At 51.6% G+C, this 17658-nt stretch overlaps 1 protein-coding gene across 1 annotated transcript in view; it reads left to right on the forward strand.

Annotated features, from left to right (window-relative positions):
- The window catches only part of LOC134012352 (fibrosin-1-like protein), a 57470-nt gene that overhangs the window by 26810 nt on the left and 13002 nt on the right, over nt 1–17658 (forward strand). The window contains exon 2 of the mRNA XM_062452144.1: nt 16095–16334. Coding sequence (XP_062308128.1) covers nt 16095–16334 — 240 coding nt within the window. The remainder of the gene's footprint in view (nt 1–16094; nt 16335–17658) is intronic.

The raw sequence follows: 17658 nt of genomic DNA on the forward strand, positions 1-17658 counted from the left end.
TGTGTCGGAAACTCGCGTCGACAGCGTGGTTTCCTCGAAGCTCTCCCGCGTGTCGCAGGTCCGCCGCGGGTCGCCCGCCTGCTGGTGGGACCTTTGACCGTGCGGGCCGTCGTGCCTGTCGCGGACGGGTCAGGTGTAAAGCAGGCTTCGCACACCCTCATTGACACACCACATCCCTCACTCGGATTTCAGCTTTTAAAAGGGTTTCCTGAGGGGTTGAAAAATTAACATAAGTGCTATGTTGCAATGTTACAATTCCTGTAGATTTCAGTAGCCAACATGGTAACACCTTGTTAAGGAGGCCTACTCGAAGGAGTGCCTGGGACACTGTTCATATGAAAGTGTCTTCCCAACGACAAGTCCACTGTGGAATGTCAGGGGAACGCCACGTCAAAGGCGAGGCAGCCGTCGAACGAGCGTTTGTGCACGCTGCACTCTCGAGAGACGCACAAAGCTGACAGGGACTAGGCTGAGGCAGGCGGTTAGAGCTGCATGCGCTTGCTCGGCTGCGCTCCTCTGTCGGGGCGTGTGGAAGTGCCAGGCTCCGGCTAGCTCGGGGAGACAGGGACATGTCGAACAGGCCCGCTACAGCAATCTTCAAAGGGAGGGATTTGTATGAAGGCATACATATTTCAAAGGCGGACTTTTCACCGCCTGCTACCTTGCTGTGAGCGTCCTTGATGTGTGACAACACGGCTTTGCGGAGTCTTTTTTATTGCCATATTAGACTAATTTCCTACAGTTTTTTTTTCTTCAACCAACTCACCGGGAAATGGTTCTGCACTGTGACTTCTGGGTTGCGTGTTGGGGGACACCTGCAGGTTTAGAACTAACAAGACTGGCTGGAGAAATGGCACCGAGAAGTTGATGGACAGCATTTATCACTTTCTGTCTTTAAAACCCTGATTTATAAAGAGCATTGTTTGAGCTAGAGCGAAGCTAGTTGCTGGTACTGGCTATGCTAGTCATTCAATCTTGCAACATGACTGCTGTCTGACAGACGCGAGTCCCTCTATGGAAATTGGAAGCGAAGCCTCCAATTAATCACATTAAGCTACTGTCTGCATTTGCCAAGACAACGAGATCTTATGCCAGCTCCATTCTGGCGAAGCTGTAATTAAATTATACGAAGCCAAATAGTGTGCTTTTTAAGTTCTGTCGATTTAGAGAAGCTCAATGGCCCTGTGTGATTTCGCTGAAGTAGAAGCAATCCTGATTAGAGAGCATTTAGAAATCAAGCTGTTCTTTGTTGATCTTTTGTTTTGTGAGTCTTCATTTAAGACTCTATTGTCTCCTTCTGAAGATGGATTTGAAAACATGTCTTTGTTTTGTGGGGCCATTCATTTTCAATCAACCCTTTCCATTTGCCGTAGCAGGTGCTGAATTCAGACAAAACGACCAACATAGTTATTTGCCTTCATTAATCAAGGAACGAGCTGGTATACATGCTTTCGTCCTGCTAAGTCAACGTCAGCCAAACATTCCCAGGATAAACTCCTAATACATCATCCCTTCATGCACTAGGTACATCGAAAAACATGAAATCAACCAGTGACAATTGTTGGGGGGGGGGGGGATAACGGTCAAATCGGCATGCACGTTATGCATGAATACAAAATCGACATGGATTGATTGTTCTTAGCTCGTTCCGCACGCCAGTTCCTCACACATCAGTGGGTGTTGGCCTCCCTGCCGCACACCAGGGTCTGCCGCAGCCACCCATTCAGCAGTGAGCTGTTGAAACATGTAAGAGCCTTGCTGATGGAAGAGATAAGCATTATAAAAAGACTCTGAAAACAGCTGGAGGCTGCTGGCTCTCCATTTGTAGAACACTTTCTGGAAGGGAAACGCACGCGGATACACACACACACACACACGGTAACTGCTGAGTTCAATGATGTAATCAGTGGTAAAACGGGTGTTGCTTATTATGGATAAACAAAACAAGCTCCCAATGATGTAACGAGTCTTAAGAACCCTTCAGCCTGAACAGTTATCAGGCTCTCCAAGAGTACCTATTGCAATCTCATAATCTCCCCGTTGGGGAAATCACATGAACAAATTCACTGACAAACACAAACACTATGGCGCGGTAACGCTGATGTGGTCATGCTAAAGTGCTTAGCTTCCGAATTTAACGGCGCGTCAAAGCTGTTTAAATCCTGAATTCCACCGAGTTCGCACAATCCCCCTCGTACAGTGTTCTGGCATTCTGAGTGGCACTCCAGGTTCTCTGGTCTCTGGAGTCCCCAAACCCTCCTTGTATCCCTGACGACGGGCCCTGTCCGTGTCAGTCTCTGCGGCCCATCCCAGGCAGGCCGTGAAAGGGCTAGCCGTGCCCATGTGGAGCTCCCTGAGACCGTGAATGGCAGTCTGAAGGCCCATTACCACCCTTGTTAACCTGACAGCTGCCTGTAGAATGAACACCAGCTCCTTCACACGAGCGCAGTTTACACAGACCCCCCCGGCCCCCTGCACTCGTGTGGAGTTTAAGAGAGTTTGATTCATCAACGTTTCGTTATCTCTCCGCTACAGCGCTACTGTACTTTTGTGCCGGTGTGTCATGCGACGATCGATCGAAATATCGAGGTACGTGCTTTTCGGGATTGAGGAAGCGCCGCTGAGCGGTACGAGTGCTCAGAGCTAGTTCCGCCGCTAGCTGGTTACCATGACATTGGCTTCATGGCTCCTCTGCCTCCATAAGGCCATGGGGGGAGATAAGTGCTACTTATCATATTCTGTGGTGTCTGAACCTAGCAATTACACCGACTAAAACTGAGCGTTTCTACACAGCCAGTGGTAATGCTGGTGTTGGATTCTAACAAGGCAGCTTTTGTCCCAGATGAAAGTTCCGGAGAACAATCATCACTTAGTGTTTCAGGCCTTCCTGCCGAATCGCGCAGCCGGGCCCCGGGCATCCTACCGCTTCGCTAACAATCACAGAATACCCACAGAGATCGACAGGCCTGAACACACTGCTCTAGTATTCCTCCGCCAGGCCTGACTTCCATAAAGTCATACTGCTCGCTCTACAAAGCCACTGACAGGCAGGCTGGCTGGGCGGCAGACAGACAGACAGAAAAACAGGCAAAGTAGGGAACACATGCATGCATGCATACGTAAGAGACACACACTCACACACACACACACACACACTGCACCTCCATACATTTAGTCGTATTTTCCTTGGACGGGACTGTGACTCGGCTCGGAGAGCGTTTGGTTACTTGGCGCTACTTGCCGCTCCGTTCAGCCCTCTCTGCTTCTCACCTCTCAGGACTGCCAGCGTTAATGTTAGTCAGTTTTACACACACTGCTTCTCTTTTTTTTGTGTGTGTGTGGGGGGCGAGGGGGGGTACCAAGAAGGAACCTTAGTCCTGCAAGACAAGTTGAGCATTTATGTGTTGCCATGGCACTGAGTCGAGGCTAAAGGGAGGTTTGGACTGAAGCGAGCCAAAGTTGACTGCGGCTGTTCCTGTGGTTGAGGCTGAGACAGGCTGGCTGCAAGGTGGCAAACACTCCCACCACTCAAACAGCTAAGTGGCCCGTAGTGACACGCACACTACAAACACATTGGAGTAAAGATAGCACCAAGGGGGCCCGTATTAAATGTAATTATACGATAAAATCGGTCTTTTCTTTTCAATACGTTTGTGGAAAAAATTGAGCACAAGACGCTTTGTTTTGTTGATGCCTTCAGGAACATCGGCAGTTGTTAGATTGCCAGACACTAAAGATTCTCCCTAAGGCTTGGAATCTCCCATGCAGGAATGCCAATAATTACTTTTTTTCACAGTGACAAATGACAGAGCTGCAAACAAACAGTGATGACTGCACATCCTCGTGTTGGGCTCAGGGTCACGGTGACCTTTGGCCTACCCCTGTCACTTCACTATTGAATCCCCTACTTCATGAAGTCCTCGCGAGCAGTGACAGCTTGTCCCCAGGGGAACTTTTCATCCACAGCCAGCCTCAAGTAGGAGTCCCCTCTCTCCAACCTATCCCCCTGTCCATCTCTCTGTCTGACAGAGGGAGTGAATGCATCTGGTTCCAGCATGTGTGTGTGTGTTAAGAACCAAGGTAACAGTTATTGGAAGGACTCTGGAGGGTATAGCAGGGAGTGTGCCTAAAGAACACCCTGAGACTCCATTGTTTTGACTGGGTAAATGTCACAGGAATGCCAACTGTTTGGAATCCATTGACGGCAGACGGAAGGTTAGGCTACATTTATTCGTTTTCTCTGACTGATGGTGAGGTCAGGCATGTTGTCATGAAACCGCATATCCACCTGTTGACTTTAAGTGCTCGTAAATGACCCCGAGGTCATCGTACCCCTCAATATATCTTGTGATGTGAAAGCAGGATTCTTCAGCTAATAGACACAAGCCTGATGAAGAAATGCTGTCGCTTGTCTTTTTAATAGCTTTTCACGACACCATAAGAGGATATTGGAGGGGGGGGACGTCATTATTTGTATCGACTGCACACCACACTAGAGCACTCTACACCTGCTGAAAGGATCGACATTCTCTTTGTGTTCCAGTGGGAGTGAGGAGCAGATGGAGTAGGGCTCAGGGTTAGCTAATGGGCTGGGTCTGGGGTCTGGGATCCAGCCTTGCACTCGGACGGACCAGGCCAGGCTGGGCCAGGCCAGGCTACAGGTGTGTAGGATGGGAGGGCTGGGCTTGTCAGTGGCCTGATCCCCTCCATCAGGACTCTGGAGGGTCGTCTCACTGGCCAGGAAAGTTATGGGAATACCCCGAGCTCTTGGCACTCAATGTTTTACACAGCCTTTAGAATATCCAGCCTTGGCTTAAGTCGAATGGGCTTTTAAAACACTAAATCCTGGTTTCATTAGAGAGGGAGTGGACAGACAGTCAGACAGACAGACAGACAGACAGACAGGGGCATATGCTGTGGACACGATTGGTTAACCCGCAACTGTTCCTCGCCGCGCCCAGCGTAATTCGGACGATTGATTTCACGCCATTTCCAGATGCATCACCTGCCTCCTTCCATATCAGGTCGATGACATGTCCCTGTAAGGTCCCCCCCCCATCTCTTCAGATCCATAACGTGTGATGTGTCAGCCAAACCGGAACCATCCTCTTAATACTTTGTGGCGGTGTGGTAAAACTGTCGCCAGCATGACTGTATCAGGCAGACCCCAGGAATCCAGGGCAGCTAAAGCCTTGGGCTCCCACTTGGCAGCCGCGCCACTCAAGCGCTGCCAGACCTTTTTCCGCACGACAACATGAACAAAGTCGGGACCAGTACAGTGATCCATGGCCTTTTAATGCCAGCGTAATGCATCTAGGAAATATTGAACTTAAATCTTGTCTGTGTGGGTAATAGGAGTGTAAAAAAAGGACAGCCTCGCCTCCATTTTGAGTTATTGGGTGCAGAGTGTTTTTACTCTGCGGCGTCAAGCTGCTGTCTGGCGGACTTGTGTTGATTGAAAGGTTGTAAGGATGGTTGGAGGCGGGCCTGAGAGGCGGGGGCGTTTGGGTCGGAGCCATTTCATTCACCCCCCCCCCCCCCCCCCCCCGTTAGAACTCATTCACATTGCCACCCCTGGCATTTGAACTGATTAGCTGTACTTCTGGTTTTTGACCTGATTATGAGGTTTGGCTAGCAGTAGGATAATGTGATTTTTCATTAAAGCCTGGAGTCTGGTTTTAATTCGTGCATCAAGGTTTTAAAATATTCAACTGCCATCGTTTCTTATCGGAGCTTGTTGGAGAGAGATGACCAGGCCAGTTTAGAGCAGCTTAGAGGCACCAATAAAATTGACCTCACTGTTTCTTAACAATACTTTGTCGTGGTACCTCCTTTCCTGGTTCCTTCTCCTCACCCCACCTACCCTACCTCCTTCTCTGCTTTTTCCTTTCCTCCTTCCCTCCTTTCCTCTGCTCTACCCAGTTCTCATCTACTCCCTGCTACTTTACTTCCATCTCCAAGAGCAGGGCTGGACTTTCAAAAGGAAAGAAAATGGCCTCCTGGCCAGCTTTGACATGGTGGATTTGTCCCTTAGTGAGAAATTTATTTTTTACTCACCCATACCTTCTCCATTTCACACTGCCAAAGGCCAGACTAGAGTCGGTCTGGGGTTGCCAGCAGGTGGCCTAAATCTCCCTTCCTGCTTGTTAGCCAATTACTGCTCCTTGCCTTCAGCGAAAAGGCTCCCCAACGTCCCACTGCGTTGGAGAGTCTATTCAGTACAATTATCTCATCATCCTAGCATGCTAGGAACCACATGGCGACTGAGAAAAGGAGTGAGGATATATCCCAGTCTCCAGCTCAGAGGGAAGCCTGTTAGTGATTTCCTCTTTATTTGTGCAGGCCCCCCCCCTAATGAATCGTTACCCACAAACTCAAGTCCCTAGGCAGGGCCGCGGGGGCTGCCTAATGTCTAAACAGCTGTTTCATTTCTGTCGTTTGTACGGAGCGTTCAGGAGGCCGTGTCGCAGAGGCGTTGCATGCCTGCGTACCAAGCACCAGAGCAGGTGGTCGCTAATACAGCAAAAATAACGCGGCTTGCTCCGAGGTGATTAAATGTTCTGCCTGAACGTGTTATATCGACAATAAATAAACACTTGTTCACAGCGAAGGGGGGAGGATATTCGATTTTCTACCTCGCTTGACAGTGACAGCCAGGAGGAAATGGCTGTATTTGTCAGGAGGCAGAGCTGGTTTGTTTTTAGCTGCTTGGCTAGCTGGTAGCCGTCTGTTCACACACGTTTGGTGTGTTTTTTTCTCTTCTCCGGTGGAGCTGTGTTGACATTTGACCGCTGTGCTTCTGTAATCTGTTTTTCTCTGGTAGCTTGCCTCTGAGCAGGAGCTGTATAAACATGTCCTTCCTCCACAGGAAGTGGATGGATCACTCGTTATTAACGCCGAGGCGGGGAGTAGAGAGAGGACAGACGGGCTGGCTCTTGTGTTTGATACTTGTGTTTGGAACAAGTTGACAGTTAGTCTAGTTGGGCTTTAGTTTACGATGCACCAGGGGCATAGATTTGTTTGGATGTGGGTGGGACAGCTTTTTTCTTCATATAACTGAAGAAGCGGCAGTTAAACATGATTTTCTCAATAAAAACTGAGGGGGACAGACATGACAGACATCGCAAATAGTCATCTGTCGTCTATAATTTACACTGAGATTATAGTATCATTTTCCAAATGAATCGTACCCTGTCAAGACACTGTCAGAACTAACCCCAGAACCAGTGTATCTCAAGGCCTGCAGTCTCCCCTCAGGTAGGCTGAGCAGAGCAGTCTTTGTTCAGCCCTGCCATGCCTAACCACATAGTACTCTTTAACGCCTCAGCGGTGCCAGTGACAGGATGGCACCTTGGGGACCTGTAAAGCACTTCTGCTACGGCCCATTGTCCCAGCACTACAACATCTCATGACTCATCACTCACCCTTGTCTGGGCGCCTTGCAGCAGCACGGCACCGCTAAGGTCCTCAACATGCACTGTCAAGTGTCTGACACTCTGTTCTCGTCAGAAACATTTTCTGTGTGCTCGACCTTTTGAAACCCATGCTCTTATTTCCTAGGCAAAAACGTAGACAAACCTGAGGGTATTAATAGTTCAGTCATTGTGACTAACCCTAACCTAAAGTAGTATTATCCTGTAAGTAGTTTAATTATCCAGTAATTACTTTTTACAAGGGAAATAAAGTGTTTGAATATACAACAGAAACTTCCCCCTGGATGGTAGGGGCATTCCCCTGTGACAGTAGATGTTTCATAAACACTAGAGGCCTTCCTCCAGACTGTAGATGTGTCTCTTAGACAGTAGAGCCATTCTCCCTGGACAGTAGATGTTTCATAAACACTAGAGGCCTTCCTCCAGACTGTAGATGTGTCTCTTAGACAGTAGAGCCATTCTCCCTGGACAGTAGATGTTTCATAAACACTAGAGGCCTTCCTCCAGACTGTAGATGTGTCTCTTAGACAGTAGAGCCATTCTCCCTGGACAGTAGATGTGTCTCTTTGTCAGTTGAGACATTCTCCCTGGACAGCAGAGTAGATATGCAGTGATCTCTCCCTCTACCCTCTCATCTGACTGAGTCAGGCCCGTAGTCACTGTTCACCGCAGACAGTCAAGTGGCCCGATGCCAAGGCCTTTGTTCCCCATAATAGATGGCTCTCTCTTCCTGAGCACCTCTCTCTACCTGTTAAAGAGAGGATTAAAGAGCTCTCAGCTTGGCACAATTACACACTGTACTGTAGTGTACATGCAGGCCTAGCCTGAAGGCCTCCAGTTAAACATAGCCCTCTCCATGTTTCCAGACAGGCAGGCCTGGAGGTAATTGTATTGCTGTCAGCCTTTAGTTGATGACTCGCTTTCATAATTGCTTTATGGTTTGACCTCTGGTTTTTCCAACAAGCCTCATGGTCACAGTTCTGCTGTGGGGGCGGTGTTTGTGTGTGTGTGTGTGTGTGTGTGTGTCGATGTGTGGTGTGTGTGATAGGGATAGCATACTGTATTGTGTACATAACTGCTTGAGTTCAGCTCAGTGATTCAGGCATTCCTCCAGTACCTGGCTTCATTCTGAGTCCCCAGTATTTTAGTCATGCTGTCAAAGACAGAGGTTAAAACCATAGTGTAGATTACCAAATGTTTCGACCGCTCTTTTTGGGAACCCTTCATATGTTCATCCTCTTCTGTGAGACTTGAAAGGCGTTCATCAAACACAGTCCCCTCGGTCCTAGCTGAAGGTCTGGCCTCAGCCTTGCTGGACCAGCGGTGGTGTCCCTCCTTGCTGCCTGCCAAGTCCCGAGCAGGGCTGAAGATGCCTGCGGGGAGAGGAAAGAAAAACAAATTCAACCCCGGTCTGGGAGGAGCCTGGAGCCGGAGGGATAGCATGGAGGGGAGAGATGAGAGAATGGGGGAGAGGGAGGGATAGAGAGAGAGGGGGAGAGAGAGAGAGGGGGAGAGAGAGAGGGGGAGACAGAGAGAGAGAAGAAAGGTTATGGTACAGTAGCAGAGTTTCTCAGAGAGCACTGTTGGGAAAGAGAAGGAGGGGTGAGGAGGAGGAGCGGGGGTGCCCAGGGGAACACACTTTCACAGATGAGCGAGGCCTCTGATGGCGCGGGTCCTTGAAGGCACGTTCCTTGAAGCCTGCCTCTCCCTCTCCCCCTCCCCTCCCACAGACCCCGGCACCTGCATCCAGTTAGACTAACACACCGAACGCATGGCTTCCCTCGCGTTGTTTTCGCTTTAGGAACGTTGGTTTGGTTTTTGCTCCCTGTCTCACCGCGGAGCCGTTCCCCACGCTGGCCCTGACCTACCTTGGTCAGCCTAGCAGTACCTCCAGTAACACGGCTGAGGAAGCCGCTGACATCGTCACGAAGGAAAGCGTGTCGTTTACGAGCGTCGATGCATCCGGCGCTTCGTCTGAAGCATCCCCCGCCGTTTCACCGCGAACCCACAATCACCTCGGCCCACTTATGAGACGGAGAGCCACACGGAAAGATTCGCCGTTCCCCCCCCCCCCCCCCCCCCTCGCATTCAGCACAGGGATGTCATCTGGCCCAGTGTTGCAGACACAGGAGGCCTTGTCTGTCAGTCAGGAGATGAGAGGGGAGGGGGGAGAGGAGGGGGGGGGGTCTGATGACAGCCTGCTCCAGCTGTCTCCCCCCCAGGGAGCAGAGCTGCCCCCCTCTGCCATCCCCCTGGGGCCGGGGGGAGGGGTGGGTGGTTGGAACAACCCTCCACCAGTATGACAGCCCTCTTGTTTGACACATCACACTCTCGCTGGGTTCCAAGACCGCTAGTTAGCCCCCCCCCGTCCAGATCATCGTAGCCTCTGAGAGCTGGAGGGAGGTCTGAAGAAGTAACATCATGAGGGAGTCAGGTGGCTGAGTGGTTAGGGAAGCGGGCTAGTAATCAGAAGGTTGCCAGTTCGATTCCCGGCCGTGCCAAATGACGTTGTGTCCTTGGGCAAGGCACTTCACCCTACTTGCCTCGGGGGGTATGTCCCTGTACTTACTGTAAGTCGCTCTGGATAAGAGCGTCTGCTAAATGACTAAATGTAAATGTAAACATCAAGTTCAGTTCTGGAAGGTCGGTAGAACATCACCGTGGCCTTCAGATTGGCATCAGTGCAGAAGGTGTGGTGTCGGGGGAACCTGCTGGTGGACCAGAAGCTCAGGGCTGTTTGTGTTTCTCTAGGAGGCGTGCCGGTCCTGAAGCCTGAAGGCGCTACTGTGTAAGGTGGAGGGAGAGACCTATGGCTGCATAGTGACGCCCCCCCCCCCCCTACTCCCCCGGGGGGTTCCTCAGGGGCGAGTCATGACTCTTGCCTCCGGTATGAATAACGTTGTGTGTCCCCACACCTCGTCCTCCCAGCGGGCGTCGGGGGGGGCAGAGCCACTTGCCAGGTGGCACAGCGAGGCACTCTGCTAGTCACAACACTTCATTGTCACTTTGGTTCGCCTTTCGGAAAGTTGACACAACTGGCAGTGTTCTGTGTGCTGGAAATGGGCTGGTATTGAACTCAATGTTCGAGGAATGCAGTTGGATTTTTATTTTTTACCATTGAGTGTTTGTTTGACGGGCAAATCGTTATGTTGAGAAGACGTTTCGTATTTTTATTGTGCTTCCTCACAAAATAAGTATCATAGATTTACCCAGATGGGGGGAAATACCAGATTTGTTACTTGTGCTTAATGTACAGAATTCATACTGTGGTGTTGCTGAGGTGGCAGGAAAGTGTAGTTGCCACTTCCTCTCTGCAGAGAGGGAGAGAGAGAGAGAGAGAGAGAGAGAGAGAGAGAGAGAGAGAGGGAGAGAGAAGGAGAGAGAAGGAGAGAGAGAGGGAGAGAGTGAGAGAGGGAGAGAGAAGGAGAGAGAGAGAGAGAAATAGTACATCTGTCGTTGACACGCAGTCATATCTGAGGGCCAGCGTGTGGGCTGAGCAGTTTCCTGCGTCAGCAGCCAGACAGGCTTCTGTGTGGAAAGTTAGCCCGGCTCGTCAGCCAGCCAGTCCTGCAGCAGGTGAGGGATCCAGACCAGAGCTGAGGGCTGGAAGTCCTCCGGGCTGCTTCTGCGCTACCTCTGGCCTGCCTCTGTGCTGCCTCTGGCCTGCCTCTGTGCTGCCTCTGTGCTGCCTCTGCCTGCTCCAGCTCCCCTCTCGGAAGTGGACCGCTGCTCCAGGAAGTGAGCGCGACGGAGTGATGGAAAGCCCTCTCCTGGATCCTCTCTGTGTGGGTGACGTGAAGGTTGCAGAACGGCGATGTGCGGAGAGTGTGTTTGTGTGTGCGGGGGGGGGGGGGCAGGGCAGTGTCTGGACAGGACGGGGGCAGGTGCAGGGTCTTGGGTCCGGCGACAGGGAGGCTGTGACCCGTTTCATGAACACCTGAATGAAGACTCGCTGGAATGACACTACCGCTGACACGCACACAGACACACGGGTTATTGACAAAAGCACGGAGCCTTTTTTCCGTCCCCTTTCTTTCTGTTGTTTCTCTACATTTCCCATTCTCTTAGTCCTCTGTTCGATGGTCTGTCTGTCTGCCTGTGTGTCCGCCTGCCTGCCTGCCTGTCTCCACAAAGCCCCTGTTTTTCCAGATGGTGTCAGTCCGGGAGCACGTCCAGCCCTTCACACACTCTAAATAAAGACAGACACACACACACACACATTGAGAGAGAGAGAGAGAGAGAGAGAGAGAGAGAGGGAGGAGGTAAGAGAAAAAGAAGCGGATATTAAGGAGGTATCCGAAGAGCGGCCCCCACGACTCTTAATTCGCGGATAAGACGGCACGGCCGGCCGTTGAGGTGAGCATCCGGGGAGGCTGTCCTGAGAGGGGCGGAGAGCCGAGCCTTTAAAGAGGACGAGGGGGGGGGGAGCAGGCTGCTTGAGCCAACCCAGGACCCCTCTCTTTGGGCCAGGCTCTAATGAGGTCAGCATTTCGGAACTCTCCCCCCCCCCCACCAGCCGGATGTCTGTCTGGAAATTACTCGCTACAAGCCGCCCCCCCGGTGAGAGGGGGTGGAGGGGAAGAGAGAATGAGAGATGGAAAAAGAGAGTGAGTGAGAGAGGTGGAGAGAAGCAGCGAGGGGGGCCGTGGAGAGAGAGGGAGACCTTTTTGCGCCCACTGCTGTGCTGCGGGTGAAGGCGACACACACAGCAGAGCTAGCAGGCTCTTGATTTTGCTTACAGGCAGCGTGCCAAAGCGAATGTGAGTGTATGCTACGCTATGACTTAATTAAAGGTGTGTTCGATGCGGGCTGACAGCTGCATTAGATCAGAGGGAGTTCCTGGGCGGGCAACTGCAGATGTTGCTCAGCGGCGCTAGCGCTAGCGGCTAAATCAATGCTATCTTCATCGCACCTGGCTTGATGATATAGCGGCCGCTAATGTGCGCAGACACAGTCAGCTGTTTGCATGTAAATCCGCACCCTGGCGCTGTTGAAGAGAGACGTTTTTCCATTTTATGAGGCAATGTTACAAATCTCTTTCCTTTTGTTGGAGCACTGAGCGCCTTAATGATTGACGTAAAGAGAGGAGGGTTTACGGATTTCTGTTCAATACAAAGGACCACTCAGGATGAAATGTTTAAATTGTGTGCAGGCTGTAGGCTGGATGCCTAATTGAGGTTGTTAGATTTAGGCCCCTGATGAACAGACAGGTGTGTATTTGTGCATGTTTGTGAGAGTGTGTGTGTGTGTGTGTGTGTGTATGGGTGCACATTTCAAATGTTTGATTATAAATGACTGACAGGCATCTCTGCTTGGTAGGAACAAAGCTTGGGTAGGAAACCATTATTCTGAGACAGAAGCGCCGGGGGACTACAAACATAAACTGAGTTTATTTGTCCCATAGCATTTTAGAGGGTCCCTGTTCCCTCTCACACACACACACACACACACACACAAACGCGCGCAGCTCAAAATGTTTATCGCTGTCGCAACTGAGAGGAATGATGGATTCATTTCAGCTCAAGTGCCGCCGCTTGGTTAATTCGCTCAGACCATCGCGCTCTCCACCAGGGATTCATTAAAACATAATTAAGATGTTCGGCAGCGGATCTGGGACCCAAACAGCACAGAAGACCGCAGCAGCAGCAGCAGCAGCAGCAGCAGCAGCGCTAAAGGAGACGGGACAGCACCCCGTGAGCCGTGCAGCGCGCTGCTGGGTGGGGGAGTGGTGTGTCGTACAGTGGAACCGACGACCGCGAGTCTCTCGTGTGGCGTCCGTGCGGCGTGATGTGGCGCGGCGAGTTCCAGGGGCAGAGTGGGCCTTGCCGCGGGGCTCTCGCCGCTAATAGAGACGCCAGGCAGGTTCGGCCGAGCGCTCTCCGTGGCTCGTAAATAATGAGCGTGGCTAGGAGGAGGAGAAGCCGGGGGGGATGTGATGACGACGATGGTGTGCATGAGACACGTGGTACCACGGCACTGTCGGGGTCTCTCTCCCTCCCTCCCTCTCTCTTTTCTTTTCTCTCTCTCTCTCTCTCTCTCTCTCTCTCTCTCTCTCTCTCTCTCTCTCTCTCTCTCTCTCTCTCTCTCTCTCTCTCTCTCTCTCTCTCTCTCTCTCTCTCTCTCTCTCTCTCTCTCTCTCTCTCTCTCTCTCTCTCTCTCTCTCTCTCTCTCTCTCTCTCTCTCTCTCTCTCCAAACACACTGTGCACTGTAGTCTCCCTCATCTGCTGCCGCCGCCGCTTAGAGGCCTCTTGGGAACATGCCTCCCCCCTCCCCCTCCCCACCCCCCGCTGCTGGTCTGTTTGGAGGGTCTCCATGTTCTTGCGTGTCCTCGTTCACGTTTCAGGGGACGGTTCTGCTCAGCCGGTCACCAGCCTTGTGTGTTTAGGGCGCCGACTGCGTGTGTGGAATCCCGCGCGTTTGTTTGTGTTTCGCGCGCGTATGTGTGTCTTTGTTTGGGTGCTCGTGTGCGTGCGTGCGCAATGTAGAGCGCCAACAAAGCTCTTCCCGCTGTTGCTACGGCAACGCGCCCGGGTCAGACCAGTCTAGCGGTCTGTTACAGCGTGTGCCGACAGGGGAGCAGAGCCAGTCATCCATCTCCTCTCTCTCTCTCTCTCTCTCTCTCTCTCTCTCTCTCTCTCTCTCTCTCTCTCTCTCTCTCTCTCTCTCTCTCTCTCCTCGTTCTCTTTCTCTGGCTTCCTCCCCCCCGCTCTCTTTCTATCAATCTCTCACTCTCTGTTATCTGTATCTTTCTCTCTGTCCTCCCCCCCCCCCCCTCACAGTCTATGCACATGTGACCCAACATTATCCAGCTAAACGGCTGTGGTGTGTGTGTTTGTTCACAGAGCAGCCTCTGTGGCACGCTCAGGCTCTGCTCCACTATTCACTCCACATGCTTCTTATTTCCCCCCCCCCCCCCCCCCCCCCCCCCCCAAAGCTTTCCAGATGGTGTCGCGATTTCTCGGCCTCGTTTTTTTCCTTCCCCGTTGTCTGTGTGTGTAGGTAGGTGTGTGTTTGTAGGTGTGTGTCTGTCTGTGTGTGTGTGCGTCTGTGTGTGTATGTGTCTCTGTTTCTGTCTGTGTGTGTGTGTTTATCCCTGGTTGAGACCTCTCAGCAGCTGCTTGTATTGGGGGGGTCGTCATGCAGAAGAATGCTAATGTGTTGTGGGTCTGTGTCTGGTCCGGGCCAGATCCTAATCTCTGGGGCGCATCTCACACTGACTCTCAACGAGGCCCCCCAGGCACGTCAGTCTACACCTAATTGATCCCACAGCTAGCGCCGTGTAGGTTTTCCACGCGCGAGTTCCATTTAGAACCAAGAGTGGGTGGGCCGTGGCATGCAAATTGAATTACTTTGAACTGCCAATCTCGCGTTGGCTCGATGAATATTGATGCCCACCGTTTGAACGTTCACCCCCCTCTCCCCTCCTCACCTCCCCCCCCCGAGGAAGCAAAACACCTGGCACCCCTCCCCACTCCCCCCCCATCCTTTTGTTGCCGGTTTTGTAGCGCTTTGTTCCGGCGGCCGCGCTTCAAAAGATGGTTCTCTCTAGGTAATGAATCGCATGACAAGTAGCCTAGTCGGGTTTGCCCTGCCTCATGAGGAATGAATGTGCTGCCTGGAAGGGTGAGGGGAGGTCTTGGGGAGTCCCAGTGTGATGTTGGGGGGGGGGGGGGGGGCGGGGTCTTGAAGCCTCCTCCTCGGCGTTGTGTCAGCGCACGAGCCGGGGGGAGCCATCTCGAGCCGTCTCTAACAAGTGACTTCGGATCGCGGGCGAGGAGGGAGTCTGCGAGAAATGTCACGACGTCACATTTTCTTAGCGTCGCTTTCCTCTAATGCCGCCTGGGGGGGGGGGGGGGGCAGGAAGGCTTTTACCTGCGCACCTTTGCAAATGTATCAGTGTTGCTGTGTTAGCGCTAATGTGATAGCCATCTGCTAACCCCCTGCGCCACCCCCGCGCCCCCCGGAGCCAATTATTTGATTATTCAGATGGAGCTCTCCGCACAGGGCAGCGGGAATTGACTGTAATGTGGCCTGTCTCGCTAGGAGCAGATGTTGGAGCTCCGGCTAACAGGCCGCGGCCGTGGCCTGTGTTTGGCATCAAGCAGCGGTGTGTCACCCCTCTCCAACCCCTCTGTGCCCGGCTCTCACCAGTTGTTTACTGCTAGAATGTCACCTACCGGGCCTGTCTAATATAGGGTCACGGGTATACTGCGGTGAGCGATTAGGGTGTGGTGAAAAATATAAATACATTTTTTCTTTTTTTATGTTATTTTAAGATGACTCATTGTAATTACCCGACCAGGGCCACATCAAACCAGAGTTACTGAAATGAGGAAAGCCAACCCTGTGATTGGTCATTAGGGCCCTGTGGCAAGAGCCGTGCAGCCAAATAAAGGACCTGTTTACGAGAATACGTGTTTGTATTCAGAGGAGCGTATCATAAGCTCATTAAAGCAGCATTAGAGCCGCGCTTAGAGCCTACTGTCGGGGTACTCCAGACGACAACAAAGTCCCTGACTTCCTTGTTTACTGGAATCTCTGAGCCAGCAGGAGGACGCAGCCCGACTGTTTGCCAACAACTCTGCAATGTGTGTTTTATCCATATATTCATATCCTGCCCTCCCCCCCTCCTCTCTCTCTCCTCCTCTCTCTCTTCACAGAAGAAGACAGGAGCGTTGAAGAGCCCGGAGGTGAAGGAGCGCTGGGAGAAGCCTCTGGCGGTGGTGCCGGTGAAGCGGCCGAAGAAGGAGGAGGAGGAGGCGGCGGCGGCCGAGGAGGAGGCGGAGAACGTCATGCCCTCCGACCCGCTGGAGAACGGCTTCCTCCGCCACGCCCAGCACGAGCAGGAGAGGATGAACGAGCGGCTGCTGAAGAAGACCTACTCCAAGAGGAACAAGCAGGTAGGACCCACCTCCTCCTCCGTCGACCTGCCCCGCCGGCGTGCGCTCGCTGGCTCGCCGCCGCGCCTGTTTTCTCGGTTCCGGGCGTTTCCGCGCCCAGTCTGGAAGTTCCAGGCTAGCTAGCGTCGTTGTCGGTGGGAGCAGGCTAGGAAATGGGCTCCTCTGAGTCAGACTCTAGCATGGCGAGGCAGTCCCTCTGTGGACCAGCGGTTGGTTGAAATGGCCTGTTTTTATGTTTTTTGTCTGGGGGCCAACAAGGAAATTGGCCAGGAAGCCAAAGTAAATAATGGGTGTGTATAGCCAGGGGTGTCCTTTACTGACACAGTATCTCCTCCATTAAGGCCATGGTATGAGACTAACTGGAATTGTAAACTTCATATAAACGTAATATATATAGCTATAAAAATAATATATAGTGGCCTGTTTTTTTATTTTTATATAGTTTAGTTGGACTTGGAGGTCAAATGTATTATAGTTTTAATCCTTTAAAGAAAGACGTTTCTGTCTGCTAGTCTCTCTCTCTTACTCTCTTTCTCTCCCCATCCTTCTCTCTCTCTCTTTGATTATCTCATTATTTCTCTCCATCCTTTCCTGTAGTTCTTTCTCCCTCCCTCCATCTCTCTCCCTCTCTCTCCCCATTCCTCGTTTTGCCCCAGTCTTGGTGACAGTGTCATGCTGGTGGGGTTCAGTGCATATAAACCATGGAGTGTCCAGATGGAGCAGAGCTTGATGAGAGCCCTTTGTGTTTTATCTCCCAGTGTAAATGTCCTTGGCAGCAGTGTAAACTGAGCACATTATAGCCCCTGTGGCTGTTTATCATCCTCACTTCTCCCTACTGGCAAGTTAAAATCTTTCAGATAAAAGAGAATACACAGACACACAAACACACACACAGACACACACACACACAGTGTAATTGTTGCAAGGAGTGCCTGACAAATCAACCATCTGGACATAAAAGATGGTGTTTATGTTCTTGTGTGTAGACTTCCTCTCTACTTTGATACCAGATACAAGTGTGTGGCTGATTGAGAGCTTTTCAGAGGCTGGGTGATTAGACAGCTTATTGTGGTCACTTGAATAGCCAGCCTTGTTTTCTTATCGTTATGAGGGTCAAGCACACTCTTCAAGATGTAGCTGAGTTCATGTTCTCCATGTAGCAGGAAGTGGTTGGGATTGGGCCGGTTTGGATTGCTGTGTATCTTCCAGTGTCCTTCAAATGACATGTTCCTGTAAGTCTCGCTCTCTCCGTCTCTCGCCCTCTGTCTTTCGCTCGCTCGCTCTGTCAGTCTCTCTCTCTCTCTCTCTCTCTCTCTCTCTCTCT

Source organism: Osmerus eperlanus, chromosome 25, assembly GCF_963692335.1.
Source record: "Osmerus eperlanus chromosome 25, fOsmEpe2.1, whole genome shotgun sequence".
NCBI classification, from domain to species: Eukaryota; Metazoa; Chordata; class Actinopteri; order Osmeriformes; family Osmeridae; genus Osmerus; species Osmerus eperlanus.